This window comes from Cervus elaphus, chromosome 33 (genome assembly GCF_910594005.1).
Source record: "Cervus elaphus chromosome 33, mCerEla1.1, whole genome shotgun sequence".
Taxonomy (NCBI): domain Eukaryota; kingdom Metazoa; phylum Chordata; class Mammalia; order Artiodactyla; family Cervidae; genus Cervus; species Cervus elaphus.
The window spans coordinates 12,068,743-12,096,687 of record NC_057847.1 but is presented as its reverse complement, the minus strand read 5'-3'; the positions used below and the strand labels follow the sequence as shown (position 1 = coordinate 12,096,687).

Here is a 27,945-nt window from a genome sequence, read left to right as displayed (position 1 = left end):
TTATAACTTTTTCTATGAGAAAAGATAAAATGATTAAAAATGATCTCTTGACCTTCAGAAGTTAGAAGAACAAATTTAAAACAAAAAAAAGTAATAATAATAGAATTCATGATACTGAAAACAGAAAACAGTAAAGAACACTGATAAAGTCAAAAGTTGATTCCTTGATAAGAATAGTAAAATTAGCAATCCTCTAAAAAGACAGATCTAGGACAAAAATAAGAGAAAGGACAAATTACCAATTTCAAAAACAAAAAACTTAAGTGCAGATCCTACAGTCTTTAAAAGAATAGAAAGAAAGGATAAAGAGTAATATTATGTAACTATTATGCCAGTCAATTTAGCATGTAAGATGAAATTGATGAATATTTGAAAAACTTGAATTACTGAAACAAGAAATAAAAAATCTGAATATATATATATAATGAAATATTTTTTAAAAGTCTCTTGACAAGTAAAATATAAGAGCCAGATAGTTTAATTAAGTTCTATTAAAAAAAAAAAAGTTATCACATAGATACAAAAAAAGCACAAGATTCAATCCAATTGATGATAAAATTCACAATATCCTAGGATTAGAAGGGACATTTCTTATTCCAGTAAGGATGTTAAAAATCCTACAAGTGACATCAAAATAAATGGTAAATTATTGAGTGCTTTCCCTTAAGACTGGGAACAGAATAAGTGCTTATTCTAACTATGGCTGTTTAGTTTAGCATGGTATTAGATGTCTTATCTGATTAATAGTTAGGAAAAGAAACAGAAGGCATACATACTGGGAAAAAGAGAAGTAAAACTATCCCTTTCACAGATATAATTTTTTACAAAAAAAGTCCCATGGAATCTACAAATTACTATTACTATGAAACAATATTAGTCGTAGGATACAGGTTAATATACAAGAATTAACTGTTTCTATCTATCCAAATCCTAAAAGCTAAGATCATGGCATCCAGTCCCATCACTTCATGGCAGATAGGGGAAAAGTGGAAACAGTGCCAACTTTTATTTTCTTTGACTCCAAAATCATTGCAGATTGTGAATGTAGCCAAGAAATTAAAAGACACTTGCTCTTTGAATGAAAAGCTATGACAAACCTAGACAACATATTCAAAAGCAGAGACATCACTCTGCTGACAAAGGCCCATATGGTCAAAGCTATGATTATTTTCACTAGTCATGTACATATGTGAGTGTTGGACCATCAAGAAGGCTGAGCACTGAAAAATTGATGCTTTCAAATTGTGGTGCTGGAGAAGACGCTGGAGAGTCCGTTGGACAGCACGGATATCAAACCAGTCAATCCTAAAGGAAACCAACCTTGAATATTCGTTGGAAGGACTGATGCTGAAACTCCAATATTTGGTCACCTGATGCAAAGAGCTAACTCACTAGAAAAGACCCTGATGCTGTGAAAGTTTGAGGGCAGGAGGAGAAGTGGAATGACAGAGGATAAGATGGTTGGATAGCATCATCGATTCAATGGACATGAATTTGAGCAAACTTTGGGAGATAGTCAAGGACAGACAAGCCTAGTGTGCTGCAGTCCATGGGGGTTGCAGAGTCAGACATGACTCAGCGACTGAACAACAACTAGAGAAAAATCTATTTAATGTAGCACTGCTTGCATACTAAGTTGCTTCAGTCATAGCAACCCTGTGGACCGTAGCCTACTAGGCTCTTCTGCCCATGGGAATCTCTAGGCAAGAATACTAGACTGGGTTGCCATGAGCTTCTCCAGGCGATCTTCCAGATGCAGGGATCGAACAGATATCTCTTAAGTCTCCTGCTTGGCAGGCAGGTTCTTTACCACTAGTGCCACCTGGGAAGCCCCCATTATAGCATTACCAAATATGAAATATTTAGAATTTATTAAAGAAGATAGGCTGAAATCAACAAAATATTGCAGAAACTAAAGAAGATCTAAAATAATGGGAGAGAGATACCATATTAATAGGTTTGAAGGCTTAATTTAGTTAAGTGGTCAATTTCAACAAATTGACCTATCTGTTCAGTACAATTCTTGTGAAAATCACAATGGGAATTTTGGTAGAAATAGAAAAGTTATTTTTAATATGGTAATAGAAAACAGTGTAGAAAGAAAAATTATTCTTGAAAGAAAAGACCAAAGTTGGAAGACACATTCTACCTGATTTCTCAGTTTATTTCAAAGAATCTGTTTCCAGAATCAGGTAATATTAATGTGAAGGTGAAAGTGAAGTCGCTTAGTTGTATCCAACTCTTTGTGACCACATGGAGTTATGGACCCAATGGACCAAGCTCCTCCATCCATGGGATTTTTCCAGGCAAGAATACTGGAGTGGGTTGCCACTTTCTTCTCCAGGGGATATTCCTGACCCAGGGATTGAACCCATGTCTCCTGATATTAATGTAATCACAGATAAATAGTAAACAAACTATTGTAGAAAACAGAAGTATCTACACATGTGTGGTCAATTGATTTTTCCATAAATGTGAGAAGACAATTTAATGGAGAAAGGATGTCTTTGACAAATGACATTGAAACAACTAGCTAAATATATTAACAAATAATGCTTAACAACTAATTCCTGCTTATGCTACATAAAAATACTTTGCAATGAATTATAAATATAAAATTAGAAGCTTTTATAGCCTGCTACAAAAATTTCATTAAACATAGGAGAATCTCTCTATGAACTTTGAATAGACAATGATGTCTAGAAATGACCCCAAAAGTACAACCTAACAGAACAAAAAATGATACATGAGCCTTAATCAATAAATATTTTCTATTAACCTATAAACAGTATTCTAAATTTTAATGGCAAGTCACATACATGAATCTGAAAAAGGATTTGTATTCAGAATTTATAAAGAACTAAATATCAAGAATAAAAAGAAAAAAAACTTTAAAAAATGGGCATGAGACTGTGCTCTACAGGGAGTTCATCATGAAAATATAACAAAGTCCAATGATTACATGAAACTGGGCTAATATAATAGTTCAAGAGGGAAATTCAGATTAAATGCACTGTGTTAACTGGGAGAGAAATCAAAAAGAAAGGGGGATATATATATTCATATAGCTGATTTGCTTTGCTGTACATTAGAAACTAACATAACATTGTAAAGCAACTAAACTCCAGTAAAAAATTAAAAATAACCACATTGTTATAGCATTACTCATTCAGTAAGATGACTAAATTGAAAAGATGTCAGTATCTGATAGTGGTGAGAATGTGGAGCAAATTACAACACTCTTACTGCCGGTGGGAATACAAGATGGTGCAACTACTTTGGAAAGCAGTTTGGGAGTTTCTTATAGTGTTAAATGTAGACACATCCTATGATTTAGCAATTTCTTTCCAGATATTTGGAGAAGGAAATGGCAACCCACTCCAGTATCTTGTCTGGAAAATCCCATGGATGGAGGAGTCCATGGGGTTTTGAAGAGTCGGACCCGACTGAGGGCCTTCACTTTCACTTTCTTCTAGATATTTACCCAGAAATATAAAAACATATGTCCACAAAAAGATTTTACAAGAATGTTTGTTACAGCTTTATTTGTAACTCAGAACTGAAAACACCACAAACTTTGCTTGATAGACAAGTGAAAAAACAATTTGAGATATATTCACTGGTTGGAAAGTAATCAGCAATAAATCATAAATATAACATCTGAGAAACTAAAGAAGACAGATATAAAAGAATACAAAAACAGACAAACTGATCTATGGTGATAGAAATTAGAGCAACAGTTACTTAGAAGAACTGTGATTTGACTAGAAGTACAGGACTGGAAAAGATCCGTTTTCATTCCAGTCCCTAAGAAAGGCAATCCCAAAGAATTCTCTAACTACCGCACAATTGCACTCATTTCACACGCCTAGTAAAGTAATGCTCAAAATTCTCCAATCCAGGCTTCAGCAGTAAGTGAACCGAGAACTTCCAGATGTTCAAGCTGGTTTTATTTTTCATTTTATTTTTTTTTATTTATTTATTTATTTAATTTTTTAATGGTTTTACTTTTTTTTTTTTTCATTTATTTTTCTTCGTTGGAGGCTAATTACTTTACAGTATTGTAGTGGTTTTTGCCATACATTGACATGAATCAGCCATGGATTTACATGTGATCCCCATCCCAATCCCCCCTCCTGCCTTCTTCTCCATCCCATCCTTCTGGGTCTTCCCAGTGCACCAGCCCTGAGCACCCGTCTCATGCATCCAACCTGGGCTGGTGATCTGTTTCACCCTTGCTAGTATACTTGTTGCAATGCTATTCTCTCTGAACATCTCACCATCGCCTTCTCCCACAGAGTCTAGAAGTCTGTTCTGTACATCTGTGTCACTTTTTCTGTTTTGCATATAGGGTTATTGTTACCAGCTTTTAAAATTCCATATATATGCATTAGTATACTGTATTGGTCTTTATCTTTCTGGCTTACTTCACTCTGTATACTGGGCTCCAGTTTGATCCATCTCATTAGAACTGATTCAAATGAATTCTTTTTAATGGCTGAGTAATATTCCATGTTGTGTATGTACCACAGCTTCCTTATCCATTCGTCTGCTGATGGGCATCTAGGTTGCTTCCATGTCTTGGCTATTATAAACAGTGCTGCGATGAACATTGGGGTACACGTGTCTCTTTCAGATCTGGTTTCCTTGGTGTGTATGCCCAGAAGTGGGATTGCTGGGTCATATGGCAGTTCTATTTCCAGTTGTTTAAGGAATCTCCACACTGTTCTCTATAGTGGCTGTACTAGTTTGCATTCCCAAAAACAGTGTAAGAAGGTTCCCTTTTCTCCACACCCTCTCCAGCATTTATTGTTTGTAGACTTTTGGATAGCAGCCATCCTGACTGGCATGTAATGGTACCTCATTGAGGTTTTGATTTGCATTTCTCTGATAATGAGTGATGTTGAGCATCTTTTCATGTGTTTGTTAGCCATCTGTATGTCTTCTTTGGAGAAATGTCTGTTTAGTTCTTTGGCCCATTTTTTGATTGGGTCATTTATTTTTCTGGAATTGAGCTGCAGGAGTTGCTTGTATATTTTTGAGATTAATCCCTTGTCTGTTGCTTCAGTTGCTATTATGTTCTCCCATTCTGAGGGCTGTCCTTGCACCTTGCTTATAGTTTCCTTTGTTGTGCAAAAGCTTTTAAGTTTCATTAGGTCCCATTTGTTTATTTTTGCTTTTATTTCCAATAATCTGGGAGGTGGGTCATAGAGGATCTTGCTGTGATTTATGTCGGAGAGTGTTTTGCCTATGTTCTCCTCTAGGAGTTCTATAGTTTCTGGTCTTACGTTTAGATCTTTGATCCATTTTGAGTTTATTTTTGTGTATGGTGTTAGAAAGTGTTCTAGTTTCATTCTTTTACAAGTGGTTGACCAGTTTTCCCAGCACCACTTGTTAAAAAGTTTGTCTTTTTTCCATTGTATATTCTTTCCTCCCTTGTTGAAGATAAGGTGTCTATAGGTATGTGGATTTATCTCTAGGCTTTCTGTTCCATTGATCTATATTTCTGTCTTTGTGCCAGTACCATACTGTCTTGATGACTGTGGCTTTGTAGTAGAGTCTGAAGTCAGGCAGGTTGATTCCTCCAGTTCCATTCTTCTTTCTCAAGATTACTTTGGCTATTCGGGGTTTTTTGTATTTCCATACAAATTGTGAAATTCTTTGGTCTAGTTCTGTGAAAAATACCGTTGGTAGCTTGATAGGGATTGCATTGAATCTATAGATTGCTTTGGGTAGAATAGCCATTTTGACAATATTGATTCTTCCAATCCATGAACACGGTATGTTTCTCCATCTGTTTGTGTCCTCTTTGATTTCTTTCATCAGTGTTTTATAGTTTTCTATGTATAGGTCTTTTGTTTCTCTAGGTAGATATACTCCTAAGTATTTTATTCTTTTTGTTGCAATGGTGAATGGTATTGTTTCCTTAATTTCTCTTTCTGTTTTTTCATTGTTAGTGTATAGGAATGCAAGGGATTTCTGTGTGTTAATTTTATATCCTGCAAATTTACTATATTCATTGATTAGCTCTAGTAATTTTCTGGTAGAGTCTTTAGAGTTTTCTATGTAGAGGATCATGTCATTTGCACACAGTGAGAGTTTCACTTCTTTTCCTATCTGGATTACCTTTATTTCTTTTTCTGCTCTGATTACTGTGGCCAACACTTCCAAAAAACTATGTTGAATAGTAGTGGTGAGAGTGGGCACCCTTGTCTTGTTCCTGATTTTAGGGGAAATGTCAAGCTGGTTTTAGAAAAGGCAGAGGAACCAGAGATCAAGTTGCCAATATCCACTGGATCATCAAAAAAGCAAGAGAGTTCCAGAAAAACATCTATTTCTGCTTTATTGACTATGCCAAAGCCTTCGACTGTGTGGATCACAATAAACTGTGGAAAATTCTGAAGGAAATGGGAATACCAGACCACCTGACCTGCCTCTTGAGAAACCTGTATGCAGGTCAGGAAGCAACAGTTAGAACTGGACATGGAACAACAGACTGGTTCCAAATAGGAAAAGGAGTACGTCAAGGCTGTCTATTGTCGCCCTGCTTATTTAACTTATATGCAGAGTACATCATGAGAAATGCTGGGCTGGAAGAACCACAAGCTGGAATTAAGATTGCCGGGAGAAATATCAATAACCTCAGATATGCAGATGACACCACCCTTATGGTAGAAAGTGAAGAGGAACTAAAAAGCCTCTTGATGAAAGTGAAAGAGGAGAGTGAAAAAGATGGCTTAAAGCTCAACATTCAGACAACTAAGATCATGGCATCTGGTCCCATCACCTCACGGGAAATAAATGGGGAGATAGTGGAAACAGTGTCGGACTTTATTTTTGGGGGCTCCAAAATCACTGCAGACGGTGACTGCAGCCATGAAATAAAAAGATGCTTACCTCTTGGAAGGAAAGTTATGACCAACCTAGACAGCATATTAAAAAGCATAGACATTACTTTGCCAACAAAGGTCCATCTGGTCAAGGCTCTGATTTTTCCAGTGGTCATGTATGGATGTGAGAGTTGGACTGTGAAGAAAGCTGAGTGCCGAAAAATTGGTGCTTTTGAACTGTGGTGTTGGAGAAGACTCTTGAGAGTCCCTTGGGCTGCAAGGAGATCCAACCAGTCCATCCTGAAGGAGATCAGTCCTGGGTGTTCATTGGAAGGACTGATGCTGAAGCTGAAACTCCAATACTTTGGCCACCTCATGCGAAGAGTTGACTCACTTGGAAAGACCCTGATGCTGGGAAAGATTGGGGGCAGGAGGAGAAGGGGACGACAGAGGATGAGATGGCTGGATGGCATCACTGACTCAGTGGGCATGAGTTTGAGTAAACCCTGGGAGCTGGTGATGGACAGGGAGGCCTGGCGTGCTGCGATTCATCGGGTCGCAATGAGTCGGACACGACTGAGGGACTGAACTGAACTGAAATGAACGTATAGGAGATGCTTCCCCGGTGGCTCAGTCTGCCTGCAATGTAGAAGACACAAAAGACGCAGGTTCAATTCCTGGGTTGAGAAGATCCCCTGGAAGAGAGCATGGCAAGCCACTCCACTATTCTTGCCTGGAGAATCCCATGGACAAGAGGAGCCTGGGGGGCCACAGTGCTTAGCATTGGACAGAGTTGGTCATGACTGAAGTGACTGAGTGTTCATGCATAGGTATAGAAGAGCTTTCAAGCATGTTAGAGATCTTCTATATTTCTAATGATATAGTGGTTTTATAAGTATGTACATTTTTTCAGAGACATTACTTTGCCAACAAAGGTCTGTCTGGTCAAGGCTAAGTTTTCCCAGTGGGTCATGTATGGATGTGAGAGTTGGACTGTGAAGAAAGCTGAGTGCCAAAGAATTGATTCTTTTGAACTGTGGTGTTGGAGAAGACTCTTGAGAGTCCCTTGGACTGCAAGGAGATTCAACCAGTCCATCCTAAAGGAGATCAGTCCTGGGTGTTCATTGGAAGGACTGATGCTGAAGCTGAAACTCCAGTACTTTGGCCACCTCATGCAAAGAGTTGACTCATTGGAAAAGACCCTGATACTGGGAAAGATTGGGGGCAGGAGGAGAAGGGGACGACAGAAGATGAGATGGCTGGATGGCATCACCGACTCGATGGGCATGAGTTTGAGTAAGCTCCGGGAGTTGGTGATGGACAGCGAGGCCTGGCATGCTGCGATTCATGGGGTCGCAAAGAGTCGGACTCGACTGAGCGACTGAACTGAACATTTTTTCAAAACACATCTGGTTCTATAATTGTGGTCTGTGCATTTAAATGGATATGTTTCATCCCCTACCCTCAAATGTGTAATGCTTGTAGACTCAGATATTCTGAATCTGAATCCAAGTTCTCCTCTAACTAACTGTGAGCCTTTAGACAAGTTACACAAAGAATTGCAGTTGCATAAGTATTGAGGGGATAACAGTAATCCCCACCTCACAGAATCATGAAAATCCATGGAGGTAATATATGGTGAACATTTACTAGGGAGTTAAGTGCCATCTACAAGGGCTTCCCTTGTAGCTCAGTTGGTAAAGAATCTGCCTGCAGTGCAGGAGACCTGGGTTCAATCCCTGGGTTGGGAAGATCCCCTGGAGAAGGAAATGGCAGCCCACTCCAGTATCCTTGCCTGAAAAATCCCATGGACAGAGGAGCCTGGTGGGCTGCAGTCCATGGGGTTGCAAACAGTTAGGCACAACTGAGCAACTAACACTAAATGCCATCTCATTTCACAACTGTACACGTATCATATGCTAGCAAGGTGTGTGAACCAAGAACTTCCAGATGTACAAGCTGGATTTAGACAAGGCAGAGGAACCAGAGATCAAATTGCCAACATCTGTTGGATCATCGAAAAGCAAGAGAATTCCAGAAAAACATCTACCTCTGCTATACTGACTATGCTAAAGCTTTCAGCTGTGTGAATCACTCCAAACTGTGGAAAATTCTCAAAGAGATGGGAATACCAGAGCACCTTACCTTCCTCGTGAGAAACCTGTATGCGGGCCAAGAAGCAACAGTTAGAACCGGACATGGAACAACAGACTGGTTCCAAATTGGGAAAGGAGGGCATCAAGGCTGTGTAGTGTCACCCTGCTTATTTAACTTATATGCAGAGCACATCATGAGAAACGCTGGGCTGGAGGAAGCACAAGCTGGAGTCAAGATTGCCAGGAGAAATATCCATAACCTCAGATATGCAGATGACACCACCCTTATGGTGAAAGTGAAGAGGAACTAAAGAGTCTCTTGATGAAAGTGAAAGAGGAGAGTAAAAGCGCTGACTTAAAACTCAGCATTTAAAAAATAAAGATCATGCCATCTGGTCCCATCATTTTGTGGCAAATAAATGGGGAAAACAGTGGAGACTGTGACAATCTTTATTTTCTTGGGCTCCAAAATCACTGCAGCTGGTGACTACAGCCATGAAATTAAAAGCTGCTTGCTCTTTGGAAGAAAAACTATGATAAACCTAGACAGCATATTAAAAAGCAGAGACATTACTTTGCTGACAAATGTCTGTCTAGTCAAAGCTATGGTTTTTCTAGTAGTCACATATGGATGTGCGAGTTGAACCATAAAGAAGGCTGAGGTGCCAAAGAATTGATGCTTTTGCACTGTGGTGTTGGAGAAGACTCTTGAGAGTCCCTTGGACTGCAAGGAGATCCAACCAGTCCATCCTGAAGGAAATCAGTCCTGAATATTCATTGGAAGGACTGATGCTGAAGCTGAAGCTCCAGTGCTTTGGCCACCTGATACAAGGAGCTGATTCATTGGGAAAGACCCTGATGATGGGAAAGGCTGAAGAGAGGAGAGAAGACAACAGCGGGTGAGATGGTTGGATGGCATCAGTGACTCACTGGGCATGAGTTTGTGCAACTCTGGGACATGGTGAAGAATAGGTAAATTTGATGTGCTGCAGTCCATGGGGTTGCAACGTCAGACACTACTGAGCAACTGAGCAACAACAAAAATGCCATCTTAATTAAAAATATATGTCATACCTTAAAAGTGAATGTGGTTTTTAAAACTTATTATTGTAAACAACCAATAATGAAGTCAAATATTATTAGTGATGCATCGACCATGTTATCATTTAAATAATTCTCTGTCTTATACACCTTGAGTATTTGAGGAAAACACATTGTCCTATTAAGAAGATACATTAAGCTCATTTTAATTTATTCAGTATTATTTAGTATTCCTTAATATAGCTTATTTTCCATCTTTTTTGTAAGACAGTCCTCTTATATAAGTATAGGCATATATTTTGCATTTTTTTAACTCACCAGGTTAGACTCTATAATGTTTTTTTATGTTTAAAAGCCTTTGTAAATGAATAGTGAACTACAAAAATAACAATGTCTTAATTAAGTAATCTGAGCTTTATTTGTAAAACATTTTTAAATTAGATTGTATATAGGATATAACAAAATTTTAAGATTTGTAGTAGATTAGTAAAAGCAGGGCATTTACAAGATTTAATATTGCTACCAGTTGTTATGTCATCTGGAGTTCTTACCATTAAATATGAAATATTTGTGATGCATTAAATCAATTAATGCCTTTACGAAATTTCTTTATAATGTTAATTAAACAAATATTTATTTAGTGTTTACACTGTTCCCACTAAGAAACTGTGATATCAGCTGAAATATCATTGGAGAAAAAATGAGCTGGTGGACTTAGACTATCTGGGGCAGTTCCTAGTAAATAGACCAGAGGTAATTGTTTTATGAGGCCAAATTCAGATGACAGAACATTTCTCAGTCGTCACTGTGTTTTAAAAAATATTGTTTACTACTACTTAAAATTTTCCATGTGAAAATTCATATTTCTGGTCTCATCTCACATATTTAAAATTGACAACTCTGGGTTGGAATTGCTCATTTCCAACAATTAACTGGAACTGAATAGCAGCTGTTCCCTTTAGAGCAGGCACACCTCAGGTTTTCCACAGACACCACCCAGCCAACCTCATTCAAGTTACCTGCCAGGTTTAACAAACCCTCTTCACTAGGAAACCAAAGTAAGTAGCAAAACCACAAGAAAAACTGCAGTTGGCACTATGCTTTCATTTAATAGGCACTAAATATTTAAGGAAAGGAGAAAAACAAACTAGTGGGGGAAATGCTATGATAAAAGAGATGAGAATTTCGATAGGACTCTTGTTTCAAACTTCAACAGCTATTCATTTAATATCCAAAACATTCCTCTTTTATGTCGTGCGTGGTTTAGGCTTTGAATGATTATGTTAGCATAGATTACTTTTGCTCATTTGCTACACTTCTGCCCCTAGACATTGCCCTTTTGAAATATGTCATGTTAATGTTTTTCTTGATTCAAAGAACAGTCTAACAGATTATTATTAAACTGCAAATCTTCTTTGTTTGGTTTTTACAAAGGCTGAAGAGATAACATTAACAATCGGCCAAGCATTTGACCTGGCGTACAGGAAGTTTCTAGAATCTGGAGGAAAAGATGTTGAAACAAGAAAACAGATTGCAGGGTTACAGAAAAGAGTGAGTAAACTAAGCTTGTCGTTTTACATTTATATGATGTAAGTACAGGGAAACTTGCATACCATCAAACAAATTTAGAAGCCCTGCCATTAAATTCCCCCACACTGATTGGAACTGCTCTCACTGTGTTCCTATGATTTTTCATTCCTGATCCCCTGCACAGTTTTTAACCATCTTATATTGAATTCCCACACGAACTTAGTGTTCTCATGTGACTTTGTTTCACTTCCTGATGCTTCTCATGGGGATCAGAGCAGCAGAAGCAGCAGATGCTGGGTAAGTGGTTTCCCATGCAGATCAGATTCCTTTATAATTAAATTACACCCTTTCTCCACTCTCTTCAAAATCATCATAAGCAAGTTTCACTGTCTTGCGGTTATACTCCAAGATTATGGGTACAGCTTGCATAGCACTACAGGAAAACACAGAGGTATTAGGAACATGAAATTTGCACACGTGTAAAAACATATTTTAAATTTAATAGTATGTCTTTCCAGTGACCTAGAATTCTATGATATAGCTCAAGCTTTATAAAATAAATTTCACCCAATGCACAAAAAAATACATTAAAAGTTTAAATAATGTGAAATCCTATTCATTAATGTAACCAATTTAACAGCCAATATTTTCCAAGAATAAATGTCTGAAGATTGTTCAATAATCATCTACTTTTTAGATTCAAGACTTAGAAACAGAAAATATGGAACTTAAAAACAAAGTACAAGATTTGGAAAACCAGTTAAGAATAACCCAAGTATCAACACCTCCAGTAAGTATATAGAATACATGCATGTTTTTCCTTAAAGAAACATGACTTCGTGATGATAAATCGTGTCTGCATCATCAACTCTTCAATAGTTCAAATATTAATAATATTCTGAGATCAGTCGTTTTAAACTAAACCTAGATAGAGATAAAAGATGCTAAATAAGATTAAAGGTTAAAATTACCTATGTAGCTCAGATCAAAGTTGTTTTTCATTGCTGCTCTTTTCTTTAGAATAATTCAGCCCTCTACTTGTTGTTTTCCTCTTTCTTTCATTCCAATTGATTACTATTTACTGAAGTTAGATTCAATGACCCAAGCCAATCTACCCTTGGAATACTAAACTTCATTATAGAAACTGGACTCTTAACAAGATCGAATTGGTTTCTCATGTTATATATTTATATAGCAAGGGCTCCTACTGAGAGTGACACAGTTATATTTCACACACTAAAATCAGTGATAGTCTGTGCAGATAACACTCCATACATTTATAGTTAAATTATTTATTTTTGGTTTAGCATACATTTGAAATCATTTTCTCATCTTAATGTATGATGCCATTATTTTCTGATTTGGTTAAAGGAATTTTTTTGGAGCGAGATAGAATTTAAAACAGTTGATACTTTCTGTAGGCAAAATATACTTGGGAATCTTATTTTCTTTTAGAGTTATCTGTGTTGATATTCTCCATTAAAGTACATATTTTGTTTTGCATTTAGAAATTTTCATATATATAACTTTTGGTATGATACTATGAATTGAAACTCAACTATGGCATTTACAAACTGCTGGAAAGAATTTTCTGCTGCAGATATTCATTTGCAAGTCAATTTTGGTTGTCTTTAGGAAAACTCTTTAGAATATTTATATATATATATATATATGCATACACACAAACACACACACACACACACACACATTAATGCTATCTAGAATTGCTACTAGAATATTTCACTTAAAGGAAATCAACCATGAATATTCATTGGAAGGACCGATGCTAAAACTGAAGCTCTAATACTTTGGCCACTTGATGTGAAGAGTCAATTCATTGGAAAAGACCCTGATGTTGGGAAAGACTGAAGGCAGGAGGAGAAGGGGGTTACAGAGGATGAGATGGTTGGATAGCGTCACTGACTCAATGGACATGAATTTGAGCAAACTCCAGGAGATAGGGAAGGACAAGGAAGCCTGGCCTACTGTTGTTCATGGGGTCACAAAGAGTCAGACATGACTTAGTGACTAAACAACAACACTAGAATCTATTTCACCAGTTCATCACCATGAAGAATGCCTCTGTAAGAAGTTTTAAAATTGGTGTCCCCTGGAAATGGATCCAAAAACTTCTGTTTTTCTTCTAAACTGACACTTTTCCGTCTTCCGCACTGAAAGAGTTGTTTCCATCGCTTGGCATACAGTTTGTGACCATGGGGTTGATACAGCCAGCCAAGGTGAGAGAGGCCCCAGAGTTGCTGTGTGCCTCTGTAACGCACAGTGAGGTGCCCAGGCATTCTCTCTAAGCTCTGACTTTATCATAATATCGCTCTATGGGTTTTTGCTGTTGCTGCTCAGTTGCTCAGTCATGTCTGACCCCAGGGACTGCAGCACGCCAGGCTTCCCTGTCCTTCACTATCTCCCGGAGTTTGCTCAAGTTCATGTTCATTGAGTTTTTATCTTTACTATCGTCTTCATTTGCTTCTCATCAAAATGATGATTTTGTTCTTGCCTTCCCCACCACAAGGCAGAACATTGACTCTTCAACCTTTAGTTGGAGTAACACTTGTTTGCATCTCATTGAAAGTCTTATAAGCCATCCTGTAAAACAGATTATTAAAAAAAGAGAAATAATTTTCTATAAACCATTCTTTTGTACTTAATACACGTGTACAAAATTTATTACCTTATTGATAATTTTGCAACTGGCTCAAATTATAACTTTACAATATACTTACATTCTTTTGTTGTGGTAATATCTTTGTCTATATTTTTTCTTTAACTTTTACAAAACTACTTGTCTCATAACTTTTCAGCTCCTAAAGTCTTATTTTGTGATTTTTGAAATTGCTAATACATCTTCTTAAGATTAAAAAATAGAATTTGATTCTTAAAAAAAGTGAACTCAGCATTTTTAAATTGCTAAAGATACCTGATTTTAATATTCTGTTATAGGTATTTATTACCTTTTTAACATCTTTTTGAAGAGACTATGCACAAATATTTTTGCCTTTAATTTTCATTGTAGTTATATAGCTGAGAAATAAATTAATGTAAAACTCAGTCCATCTGTATGCCATCCCTGTTAAAATGATCTCCCTTTTTCTGATATTAAAAATAAAATAAATTACATTACATTACCTACCTCGTAGCTCAGTCAGTAAAGAACCTGCCTGCAATGCAGGACACCCGGGTTCAATTCCTGGGTCAGGAAGATCCCCTGGAGCAGGAAATGGCAACCCACTCCAGTATTCTTGCCTAGAGAATCCCATTGACTGTAGCCTGGGGTCGCAAGAGTTGGACGCAACTTAGCAACTAAACCACAACCACAATTATTTAGTAATTATAAAATATTCCCATGCTCATAAATATCCACTCTTCTGAAAGTTTATTAATGATTCAAACTTTTGAAATTGAATTTGAAAAATAATGAAAATTCTAAATAGTTAAAATATAAATTTAAAGTATATGTATCTCTTGTCTAATAGCTTGCAATGGGCCTATAGTAAAGCAAATTTCCATAAAGTTGGCTATGTTTTACATATGTACTTTCTTACGAAGTGTGAGCATTAATTTTACAGGACACGCTGCTGGAACACCAGGTACCTCACAGAGTCTAGCAAAGTTCACACACAGAAAATCACTATTGGACTTATAACTCCAGAAATGAGATTCTACACGTTTTGTTTGTTTTTTCTCAGAGGACTGAGGCTAGAATGCTCCAAAATTGCTGAAATTTTGGCAGCTTGTTTAAAAGATTAGCCAGCAATTAATATATTAATTGAAAAGCATGGGAGTAAATTATGAATCCCATTATGCATGCTGAAATTACAATATAGGGGGGTTAGTTATATAGGATTAATTTGGCTTCAGATTCTCCATGAGTTTTGAGTGTGTAGTAATGAGAAGAAGCCCTAACACAGATGACTCTTCACCCAAAAGAAGCCTTAAATCTCCCAGGAGCCAAACTTTCCTAAATCATACAGAAGTAATCATTCTTTTGCTAACTCAAATTCAAAAATGGTTCTCTATAAATAATGTGATACTATAATTTGGCCCTTAAAAAATAAATACTTAATGCAGTAGTTTTCTGAAATATCAGAATTTGCCAGTCAAACACAATATAGTCCACATCAAGCAACTACTAGTCAAAGTAAAATAGAAGATTTATCTCTAATTTCAGCATTAAAATAATCTTTATGAGAGAGGGAGGAAAGAGAACAAAAGTAGGAACAGAATTTGAGGGTTTTGTGGTATTAAAAGTAATGTAGAAAATGAAAATAATGTAAATTACTGGTATGGATGCTATTCTTGTCAGATCAGTATATAATGAAGTAGCTGATAAAGTTAGTTATGGGAAGAATCAGAAAAATAAACACTTTTGGTAAAATTTATGGATAACTAAAAGGTAACAAGCCATCTACCCTAGTAAATAATACAAAGTTAAAAAGCTGAATTTCTGTAACATCAATTCAGTTCAGTCACTCATTTGTGTCTGACTGCTTGTGACCCCATGGGCTGCAGCACACCAGGCTTCCCTGTCCATTACCAACTCCCAGAGCTACTCAAACTCACACCCACTGGGTTGGTGATGCCATCCAACCATCTCATCGTCTGTTGCCCCCTTGTACTCCTGCCGTCAGTCTTTCCCAGCATCAGGGTCTTTTCCAATGAGTCAGTTCTTTGCATCATGTGGCCAAAGTATTGGAGTTTCAGCTTCAGCATCAGTCCTTCCAATGAATATTCAGGACTTATTTCCTTTAGGATGGACTGGTTGGATCTCCTTGCTGTCCAAGGGACTCTCAAGAATCCTCCTTAACACCACAGTTCAAAAGCATAAATTCTTAGGTGCTCAGTTTTCTTTTAGTCCAACTTTCACATCCATACATGACTGCTGGAAAAACCGTAGCTTTGACTATACAGACCTTTGTTGACAAAGTAATGTCTCTGCTTTTTAATATGCTGTCTATGTTGCTCATAGGTTTTCTTCCAAGGAGCAAGCATCTTTTAATTTCATGGCTGCAATCACCATCTGCAGTGATGTTGGAGCCCAAGAAAATAGTCTGTCACTGTTTCCATTGTTTCCCCATCTATTTGCCATGAAGTGATGGGACTGGATGCCATGATCTTAGTTTTCTGAATGTTGAGTTTTAACCCAACTTTTGAACTCTCCTCTTCTCAATTTCCTCAAGAGGCTCCTTAGTTCTCCTTCACTTTCTGCCATAAGGGTGGTGTCATCTGCATATCTGAGGTTATTGATATTTCTCCCATCAATCTTGATTCCAGCTTGTGCTTCATCCAGCCTAGCATTTCTCATGATGTACTCTGCATATACATCTCATGATGTACTCTGCATGATGTACTCTGTTAAATAAGCAGGGTGACAATATACAGCCTTGACATACTCCTTTCCGAATCTGGAACCAGTCTGTTGTTCCATGTCCACTTCTAACTGTTGCTTCTTGACTGGCAAACAGATTTCTCAGGAGGCAGGTCAGGTGGTCTGCTATTCCCATCTCTTTAAGAATAGTCCATAGTCTGTTGTTATCCAAACAGTCAAAGGCTTTGGCATAGTCAATAAAGCAGAAGTAGATTTTTTCTGGAACTCTCTTGCCTTTTTGATGATCCAATGGATGTTGGCAATTTAATCTCTGGTTCTCTGCCTTTTCTCAATCCAGCTTGGACATCTGGAAGTTCACGGTTCACATACTGTTGAAGCTTGGCTTGGAGAATATTGAGCATTACTTTGCTAGTGTGTGAGATGAGTGCTGTCGTGCAGTAGTTTGAGCATTCTTTGGCATTGCCTTTCTTTGGGATTGGAATGAAAACTGACCTTTGGCCACTGCTGAGTTTCCAAATTTGCTGGCATATTGAGTGTAGCACTTTCACAGCATCATCTTTTAGGAGTTCAAATAGTTCAACAGGAATTCCATCACCTCCACTAGCTTTGTTCATAGTGATGCTTCCTAAGGCCCACTTGACTTCTCATTCCAGGACGTCTGGCTCTAGGTGAGTGATCACACCATTATGGTCATCTGGGTCATGAAGATCTTTTTTGTATAGTTCTGTGTATTCTTGCCACCTCTTCTTAACATCTTCTGCTTCTGTTAGGTCCCTACGATTTCTTTCCTTTATTGAGCCCATCTTTGCAGAAATGTTCCCTTGGTATCTCTAATTTTCTTGAAGAGATCTCTTGTCTTTCCTATTCTATTGTTTTCCTCTGGTATTTCTTTGCATTGATCACTGAGGAAGGCTTTCTTATCTCTCCTTGTTATTCTTTGGAACTTTGCATTCAAATGGGTATATCTTTCCTTTTCTCCATTGCCTTTCACTTTTCTTTTCTCAGCTATTTGTAAGGCCTCCTCAGACAACCATTTTGCTTTTCTGCATTTCTTTTTCTTAGAGATGGTCTTGATCCCTGTCTCCTGTACAGTGTCACGAACCTCTGTCCATAGTTCTTCAGGCACTCTGTCTATCAGATCTAATCCCTTGAATCTATTTGTCACTTCCATTGTATAAGCATAAGGGATTTGATTTAGTTCATACCTCAAGGGTTTTCCCTACTTTCTTCAATTTAAGTCTGTCATTGGCAATAAGGAGTTCATAATCTGAGTCAGTTAGCTCCTGCTCTTGTTTTTGCTGACTGTACAGAGCTTCTCCATCTTTGGCTGCAGAGAATATATTCAGTCTGATTTCTGTACTAACCATCTGGTGATGTCCATGTGCAGCCAACACTCCAGCGCCACACAGCCTTCTGTAACATAGAACAATCATTTAGAGGATCAGATCTTCTATTAAGAAATTTCAATCTTATAGATGGTGATCCTTTGTTGCTGTTTTTATTAAGTCACTCAATCATGTCCAACTGTTTTTGACCCCATGAACTGAAACATGCCAGGCTTCCCTGTCCTTCACTATCTCCCAGCATTTGCTCAAACTCATGTACACTGAGTCAGTGATGTCGTCCAAATATCTCATGCTCTATTGACCCCTTTCTCCTGCCCTCAATCTTTCCCAGCATCAGGGTCTTTTCCAGTGAGTCGGCTCTTGGCATCAGGTAACCAAAGTTCTGGACCTTGAGCTTCAGTATCAGTCCTTCCAATGAATTGTTGTTTTTCAGTCGCTCAGTCACGGCCAACTCTTTGTGACCCATGGACTGCAGCACGCCAGGCTTCCCTGTCCTTTACCATCTCCCAGAGCTTGCTCAAACTCATGTCCTGTGGGTTGGTGATGCCATCCAACCATCTTGGTTGTGGATGTCCCCAACCAAGGGGACATCCTCTGTTGTGCCCTTCTCCTCCTGTCTTCAATCCTGCCCAGCATCAGGATCTTTTCCAATGAGTCAGTTCTTCACATCCGGTGGCCAGAGTATTGGAGCTTTAGCTTTAGCATCAGTCCTTCCAATGAATATTCAGAGTTGATTTCCTTAAGAATTGACTGATTTGACCTCCTAGAAGTCCAAGGGACTCTCAAGAGTCTTCTCCAACACCACAGTTCAAGAACATCAATTCTTCAGTGCTCAGCTTCTTTATAGTCCAACTCTTACATCCACAGATGACCACTGGAAAAACCATAGCCTTGACTAGACAGACCTTTGTCAGCAAAGTAATGTCTCTGCTTTTTAACATGCTGTCTAAGTTTGTCATAGCCTTTCTTCCAAGGAGCAAATGTCTTTTAATTTCCTGGCTGCAGTCACTGTCCACCACTCCAGTGATTTTGGAGCCCAAAAAAATAAAGTCTGTCACAGTTTCCATTGTTTCCCCATTTATTTGGCATGAAGTGGTGGGACTGGATACCATGTTTTAGCCTTCTGAATGTTGAGTTTTAAGAGAGCTTTTTCACTCTTGTTCTTCACTTTCATGAAGAGGCTCTTGAGTTCCTCATTATTCTATGTTAAATCATAGATTAAAAATGTGAGGCCTTGTTGAGTAGAATGTTCCAGATGCAGAACCTTTGTACTCTAAGGAGGACTGTGTGGATGAGAACATTTCCTTCTCCATGAATCTTACTGACCTAGGGATCAAATTTATATCTCCTGCATTTGCAGGAGGATTCTTTACCACTGAGTCACCTGGGAAGCCCCATGATACAGTAATTGATTTTAAAGTGCTCTTTTTCTGTCATCATTTGGACTATTGTTTATTGTAGTTAAGATGCCCAGTATAAAATTTAGTGTGAGATTTTAGTTCTAGCTTCTGTGGTGGCTCAGATGGTCAGGAATCTGCTGGAAATACAGGATACCTAGACTCAATCCCTGGGTGGAGAAGGTCCCCTGGAGAAGGAAATGACTACCCACTCCAGTATTCTTTGGAGAATTCCAAGGACAGAGGAGCCTGGTGGGCTACAGTCCACAGGGCTGCAGAGTCAGACATGACTGAGAAACTAGCACTTCACTTTCACATAGTTCTAGCTAAGGAAAACGAAATAAGGGACTTTTTTGTGCTCAGGATTATTGTGTTATATAATAATATATAATACTTAAATAAGTATTATATTAAGACACATTTCTAACAACAAAACCGTATACCGTTATATATCCCAAATTCTTTTTCATTTAAAACCAATTCCTTGTACTAAATGAAAGCCTACTCCTATTTTTCATCTTTTCTTGTGTAAACTGGCGTGTTGTCTTTAAACTTGTCCTTAACAACCAGAATGCTTATAAGTCTCCTAAACACCACTTGGATGATTCAATTTTGGGTTCTTTTTCTGGCAAATGAAATATCCTTTGATAGTACCCATATTACATACCTCTGTATCATATTGAAATTGTGGAAATCTTTTCATTGGTTTTAGAAACTGGGTCTTTATTTTATACAGTCATTTAGATACACTGAGAAATTTCCGTTGCTTGACTGTGCTGTTTGCTGTGTTCTAGTGGTTTGGCAATAGATTAGAGGTTGGGTTTTCCACCATTTGGTTCTAATTAACTAGGGACAATCTGATTTCCATTTGTTACATTCGCATGGCAGTGCTGCCTGTATTTATATCAGAAAAAAAGGTTTATTCTGCCCTCCTAGCCTTGTGAGCACTCCAGAGGATCGCTCCATTATAAGATGTGGACATAGCAAGTTAAATCAAATTGTTCTTCATGATTCTTGTGTCTGCATGCTTACATTTTACTTTTCTGGCTATAGAAGGTTTTAACCAAATCAGATCATTGCCAGGAATTTAAATGAATAAAATTGCAGTTCTAAGAAGTATTGGACTTTCTCTTGCTGAGTAAAATAAATGTCTCCCTTTCAATTAAACCAACTGTTACTGGATAAAAGTCTACCTTTGCATAATCAACTGTGTGGCCACTGATTAGACTTGATAGGGCAAATTATACCCTAAACTGTGTATTTCGTTGTGGGTAAATAAAACTGCCTATTTATCTTCCTCTGGGGTTTTCTCAACTGCTATTGAAGATGGGCATGGGCAGATTGTGAAAACTCTCAATTACACAACGAACCAAATGTGAATCTTTAAACAAAAGCATAAAGTTTAAACATGAACATTGATTCAAGAATATTTGTTGCCCACAGAAAAAAGATAACCAGTTCACAACTTCACTTTCACAACTGTTACTTCCACAAATGATGGTTGTAAAGAAGTAAACCCTGCCTAATATGAAGAAAAATATATTTCATTCCTGTTCTTACTATGAGTAGCTAATCAAGTCATTTGATCTCTTCTTACTCCAGATGACTGGAAGAGCTAGGCATCTCTGTTGAAACTATGAATCCAAAGAATTTATTTTTTAAATATAATTCTAAGTAGAATTTTTAATTCTACTATTTTAATGATTGTAATAAATCATGTTTTAATCTTGAAATTATTTGTTTTATGTTTTAAAAGAGTCTCTGGAGATTTATACTGCCAAAATATCTAGCAGCATAAAATAAAATTTCAATATCATCTAATATTTCTATAGGTATTAACAAAGAATGTTTAATCTTTAATGGATTTTTTGTTATTGTTTAAGTGTATTAAATATTAACTGATAGGATTCAAACCCTTTTATTATGTCTTATCATTGTCATTCTTAGGCAGATATCAAGGTTGAAATATTCATCATGGCCTAATATACCAAGCCTTTAGTCACTGAAAGAAAGAGCTGCAAAACTATAATAGCTATAAATTTTAATTATGGACAGTCATTATTAATATGTCTGAATAACCTAATAACTTCTGCGTAATTAACATATAATTACTGAGCATAGATTTCCTCATTTCCCTTAGTATAATAATTCAGATCCCATGCACCTTCCTAAAGACCAAAGCACTTATAACTGTGAGCATAAGAGGATTAAACGGTAGCGCCATCAACTTCTGTAGCAAAGTTCCAAAACTGTGGTTTCGAGCCATCTATCAAAATACTGACAGAACGCCCAACATAAAAAATATCAAGCCATTTTTATCTGAACTGTGTATTTAATTTCTAAAAAAAAAAAAAAAAAAAAATTCTCAAGCACTTAAAAAAGGAAAATTAAAAAATAACTAGTTCCTGAATCCTTAACTTCAGAGATACTACTCAAAATATTTATCCAGTGCCCAAAATGCCACTGTATGCCATTTAGGGGCTGTAGTCACATATTCTTATTCTTATTTACTAGACCTAATAGACTGGGGCAGAATCAGACACTAGTGAAATACGTCTGTGTATTTAAACATGCTGGGTTTAGATTTCATTCCTGAAAGGAATCAGACGGAATATCTAATTCCCTAAGTTGAATGGTTTGTAAGTTGAGAATCACAAACGCAAATGTCAGCAGAGCCCAGGCTGTGGCATAAACGTGTGTCCTCGCCATGGGGGCAGAGAGGAGATGGAGGGCAGACACCAACTTAAGAGGCACAGCTATTTCTCAATACCAGTCCAGTAATTTTACATAAATTTGTGGCCCACTTTGTGGATTTTCTAACTTCTAAACAGACTCTCTAGATTTTTAAGATACAATCTTAACTTTAACCTGTAAGCAACTGAATCAATATTTTAAAGACCGGTATGAGCCAAACAAAAAATCCTACTTGACCAAATGTAGATTTCTGATGACCAAAAGGAAACTGGGCTTCCCAGGCGATGCTAGTGGTAAAGAACCTACCTGCAAACCCAGGAGGCATAACAGACACGGCCTCAGTCCCTCTGTCAGGAAGACCCCCTGGAGGGGGGCACGGCTGCCCTCTCCAGTATTCTTGCCTGGACAGTCCCATGGACAGAGGAGCCTGGCAGACTCTGGTCCACAGGGTTGCAAAGAGTCAGACGCAACTCAGCACACAGGCACATGCAAAAGGAAAATAGTAAGAATTAGTTAGTGTTAGAATTTTTAAACTTTGGATTCTAAAATCATTGATAGATAGCCCTGCTTTACCATTGAGAGTAAAAATAGCTCTTAATTGGGGTGCTTGCGTATTCAATTATTTTCATATGATGTACATTCTTCATTTATACAAGTATACTTTCTCAGAGGAAGTAGAATGCAAGTATTAACACTATGATAAAACACTAGAACACTTTTAAGTTAGGTTTTTCTGGGCTTCAGTTTGCTTTGAGGAACCTGGTAGTATATTTTGGTCAATACAAATCATAAAACAATATAGAGTACTCCCATTTATAAGCCAAATGATCCCAGGGATGACTTCCAGTTTATATATTTTTATGTTCTACTCAATTCGGATGTCCTTATCAAGCTACAGTTTAAGTTAAAACAGTTGCTGAAGTATAAATTAGATAAAAATATTAATTTACAGTTTATTATATACCAAGTAATCTGTTATACAGAATATTTAGAAAGACAAAGTTTTGTCCACCAGGAGCTTAGAGCTGTTACCTATAACTAAGTAAAGTTTGCCACCAACTACAGAATTTTACAGTGAATTATATAGACCATAAAATAGATCTTAAAATTATACACATACATGCATACATGTACGCATATCTATAGACAGGTCAATAGGGAGAGCAATCATTATGTAACTGGAGATGCATATTAATGTGCTTCCCAGGTGGATCAGGGGTAAAGAACCCACCTGCCAATGCTGGAGATGCAAGTTCAATCCCTGAGTCAGGAAGAGCCCCCTGGAGGAGGAAATGGCAATCCACTCCAGTTTCTTTCTTGGAAAAGCCCATGGACAGAGGAGCCTGACACGCTAAGTCCATGGAGTCACAAGAGTCAGAAGCAACTTAGCAACTGAGCACGCATGCATGTGCGTGTTAATAGTGATAAATTATATAACCCGGACCATCATAGACTTGTTTCCACACTGAATGCTTTCCTCGACTTGAATCTCTCACTTTACACTGCCATGTTTCCCTCTCTGCTTCCTGAAATGGGTGAAGTGACTTCTACTTTAAAGATGCTTTCAAGCTTGTTGTTTCTCCTAACTATCATTTTAGTTACCACCTTTCACCATGAAGTTTATCAAAAGCCAAATTTGTGTTGGCTACCACCAAGTCCTATTAGTGTTGAAAAATATCTGCAGTGTGATTTGTAGCCTAGAAGTCTGGCTCCAGGCCAAATCCTCCAGACCCTACAAAGTTACAAAGTCTTTGTGTGGCAAGCCTCATGGGGGAAAGCTGCTGCACATTTAGCGCATTGCGTGGAGAGGAGTTGCAGTCCAGGACTTGGCCTCTGCCCCACCCAGGCAGCCACACTGTTACTTACACATAGCTGCATTTCAGCCCAGGTGCCTCCATTTACAGGCCTCCTTATTGGAGGCCCTTGGCCTAGGCCTCTCTTTAATGGTCTCATCCAGACCATCTTTTGGGGGCCTTGAAAACACATTTCAACACTTTGGTTCAGTTCAGTCGCTCAGGCATGTCCAACTCATTATGACCCCATGAACTGCAGCACGCCAGGCTTCTCTGTCGATCACCAACTCCCGGAGCTTGCTCAAACTCATGTCCATCGAGTCAGTGATGCCATCCAACCATCTCATCCTCTGTCGTCTCCTTCTTCTCCTGCCTTCAATCTTTCCAGCATCAAGGTCTTTTCAAATGAGTCAGTTCTTTGCATCAGGTGGCCAGAGTATTGGAGCTTCAGCTTCAGCATCAGTCCTTCCAATGAATATTCAAGATTTATTTCCCTTAGGACTGGCTCGTTTGATCTCCTAGGAGTCCAAGAGACTCTCAAGAGTCTTCAGCACCACAATTCAAAAGCATCAATTCTTTGGCACTCAGCTTTCTTTATGATCTGACTCTCACATCCACACATGGCTACTGGAAAAACAATAGCTTTGACTATACAGACCTTTGTCCACAAAGTGATGTCTCTGCTTTTTAATATGCTGTCTAGGTTGGCCATAGGTTTCCTTCCAAGGAGCAAGTGTCTTTTAATTTCATGGCTGCAGTCACCATCTGCAGTGATTTTGGAGCCCAAGAAAATAAAAACTGTTTCCACTGTTTCCTCATCTATTTGCATGAAGTGATGGGACTGGATGCCATAATCTTTTCTGAATGTTGAGTTTTAAGCCAGCTTTTTAAACTCTCCTCTTTCATTTCATCAAGAGGCTCTTTAGTTCCTCTTTGCTTTCTGCCATAAGTGTGGTGTCATCTGCATATCTGAGGTTATGGATATTTCCCCCCAGCAATCTTGATTCCAGCTTGTGCTTCATCCAACCCAGCATTTCACATGATGTACTCTGCATATAAGTTAAATAAGCAGGGTGACAATATATAGCTTTGATCTACTCCTTTCCCAATTTGGAACCAGTCCTTTGTTTCATGTCCAGTTCTAACTGTTGCTTCTTGACATGCATACAGGTTTCTCAGGAGGTAGATATGATGGTCTGGTATTCTCATCGCTTTAAGAATTTTCCACAGTTTGTTGTGATCCACACAGTCAGAGGCTTTAGGTAGTCAGTGAAGAAGTAGATGTTTTTCTGCAATTCTCTTGCTTTTTCTATGGTCCAACAGATGTTGGCAATTTGATCTCTAGTTTGCCTTTTCTAAATCCAGCCTGAACATCTGGAAATTCTCAGTTCATGTACTGTATTGTATTGAATACATTGTATTCATTGTATTGAATACATTGTATCAATACTGTACATGTATTGAAGTCTAGCTTGGAGAATTCTGAGCATTACTTTGCTAGCATGTGAGATGAGTGCAGTTGTGCACTAGTTTGAACGTTCTTTGGCATTTCCTTTCTTTGGGATTGGAATGAAAACTGACCTTTTCCAGTCCTGTGACCACTGCTGAGTTTTCAAAATTTTCTCACATATTGACTGCAGCACTCTAACCACATCATCTTTTAGGATTTGAAATCGCTCAGATAGAATTTCATCATCTGCACTAGCTTTGTTCACAGTGATGCTTCCGAAGGTCCACTTCACTTTGCACTCCAGGATGTCTGGCTCTAGATGAGTTATCACACCATCATGGTTATCTGGTTCATTAAGATCTTTTTTGTACAGTTCTTCTATGTATTCTTGCCACCTCTTCTTAATGTCTTCTGCTTCTGTTAGGTCCATACTATTTTTGTCCTTTATTGTGCCCATGTTTACATGAAATGATCCCTTGGTATCGCTCCACTAGAGAAATACTAGTGGTATTTCTCCAGTAAAGCTCAGTTTTAAGTATCTTCTACTCTTAGTTCTTTTCCCTGATCTTCCCTCTGTACCCCTATCCTCTCCCCCAAATCCAAACCAAACCAGAAGGAACCTTTTGTTCAGGGCTCCCTGGCAAGAGAGAGAGAATGCCCTGCTTCTGTAATGATGCTTCTGACCTTTGCCCAGTGCCATTCATTGGGGAATGGGACCTTGATGAAGCCAGCACTTTCTTTTTGGCCTCTTGCTTACACTATCACAGTAAGTGAATAAAGGCTCAATTATTATGTACTTTCATTTGTGAGGTTGTTTTAAATGACCACTCTGACATCTGGCTGCTCAACTCTGTCCAACTCAGTATTTGACAATAGCTTTCATTGATGTAATGAAAATAGCTTCCAAAAGTCATCCAAAGACTGACCTTGTACAGTATCCTATAATAGTTGTTTATTATTATGTATCTCTCTGATTTATTTGAAGTCACTCAACAATGCCTCTGTACATCCCCCCAAAATTTTACCACTTTGAACTCACTACCTATAGAAAAGGCATGATGACTGGAGTCAGATTGTTTTGAATTTTGACTTTGCTTCTTACCTTACATAGGAGTAAATCACAAAGAATCCATGGGCCTTGATTCCCTTATCTTTAATATGATAATGGTATAATACTACTAATACTAAGACTTTAAAAGAATGATTGGAGAATTAAATCTAAGATGTATGTTGCACCCATTTTTTAAAATTCTACAGACTTAACTTTTTACTAGATTTTACTCCCACTGACATTTTTTCATGTTGCTATTTTTTCCTTCTCCCATCTCATCACAAAGAAGCTCTCTCAGAAATAAATCTTCAGGCATTTGTCATTTCCCTCTCTACCTTCTTTCTCTTAAGTTATATTGAATGCAATATTTTATTTAAATATATAAAAATGTAATATTTCAGTGCAAAAGCATCAAATTAAAGAACACAGAATCTGAAGGTCCTGCCATAGGAAAAAATCTACTCAAACCAGTTGTTTTAATCTTAGAAAAGTTGTTTTGAAATTACTTATCATTTTCACAATATTCTTTAATGACTACATTTTCATATATTCTTTTTCCTCCATGTCTTCTTTCTTCTCTGTCATTCCTTTCCAGCTGCTGCACAAAATGTCTGATCATGAGCAACACGGGTTTCAGAGATGCTCATCCTCTTTCTGGCATAGTACTGATGATTCATCTCCCTGTCTAAATATTCCTTCCCTTACTGTCACTCCTGTCAACTCTCCTGATTCCAGACTATCATTGGGACTGTTAATACCACCACCTTCTAAACAGGGCCTTCCCAAGCCAGACAGCGACAGCAGCATCCCAAGACCTCATGTAATTTGCTAAATAGAAAATTATTTTTATTATCCCATATATTATTTTGAATTCTGCCAATATATGCCATTTATATAGTACTGAAAAAATCAAGTATGTCTTGAATTGATGATGTGATCTGGAGCCTTTATGTGCCATTTTTGCATACTTGGGTCATCTGACATCAGAGAGTTTCTTAGAGAAAGTGAAAGGGAAAGTTACTCAGTCCTGTTTCTCCAGGCCAGAATATTGGAGTGGGTAGCCTTTCCCTTCTCCAGGGGATCTTCCCAGCCTAGGAGATGGAACCCAGGTCTTCTGCATTGCAGGCAGACTCTTTACCAGCTGAGCTACAAGGGAAGCCCTTCCAGTAGAGAGTGGTGGCCCAAATCCACAAAAAGATGAAGTAGGACAGGTACTTTCAAGGATTCTTCAGAAAAGAATCTAAAAAGCAGTGGATATATGGATATGGATAATGATTCACTTTGCCGTACACCTGAAGTTAGCACAATATTGTAGCTCATCTATATGCCAATACAAGTTTTAAACAGAAAACAAAAAAGATTCATCGAATATGGTA

General features: G+C 37.8%; 1 protein-coding gene across 3 annotated transcripts in view; it reads left to right on the top strand.

The window, feature by feature from the left end:
• GULP1 (GULP PTB domain containing engulfment adaptor 1) overlaps positions 1-27,945 on the top strand; it is a 313,902-nt gene that overhangs the window by 268,196 nt on the left and 17,761 nt on the right. For 2 of the 3 annotated variants that reach the window (XM_043894934.1, XM_043894935.1), the window contains exons 8-9: positions 11,402-11,518; positions 12,195-12,287. In XM_043894934.1, the coding sequence (XP_043750869.1) occupies positions 11,402-11,518; positions 12,195-12,287 (210 nt within the window). Of the gene's footprint in view, positions 1-11,401; positions 11,519-12,194; positions 12,288-27,164; positions 27,390-27,945 lie in introns of all 3 variants that reach the window. The other variant, XM_043894936.1, reaches the window with a different exon arrangement.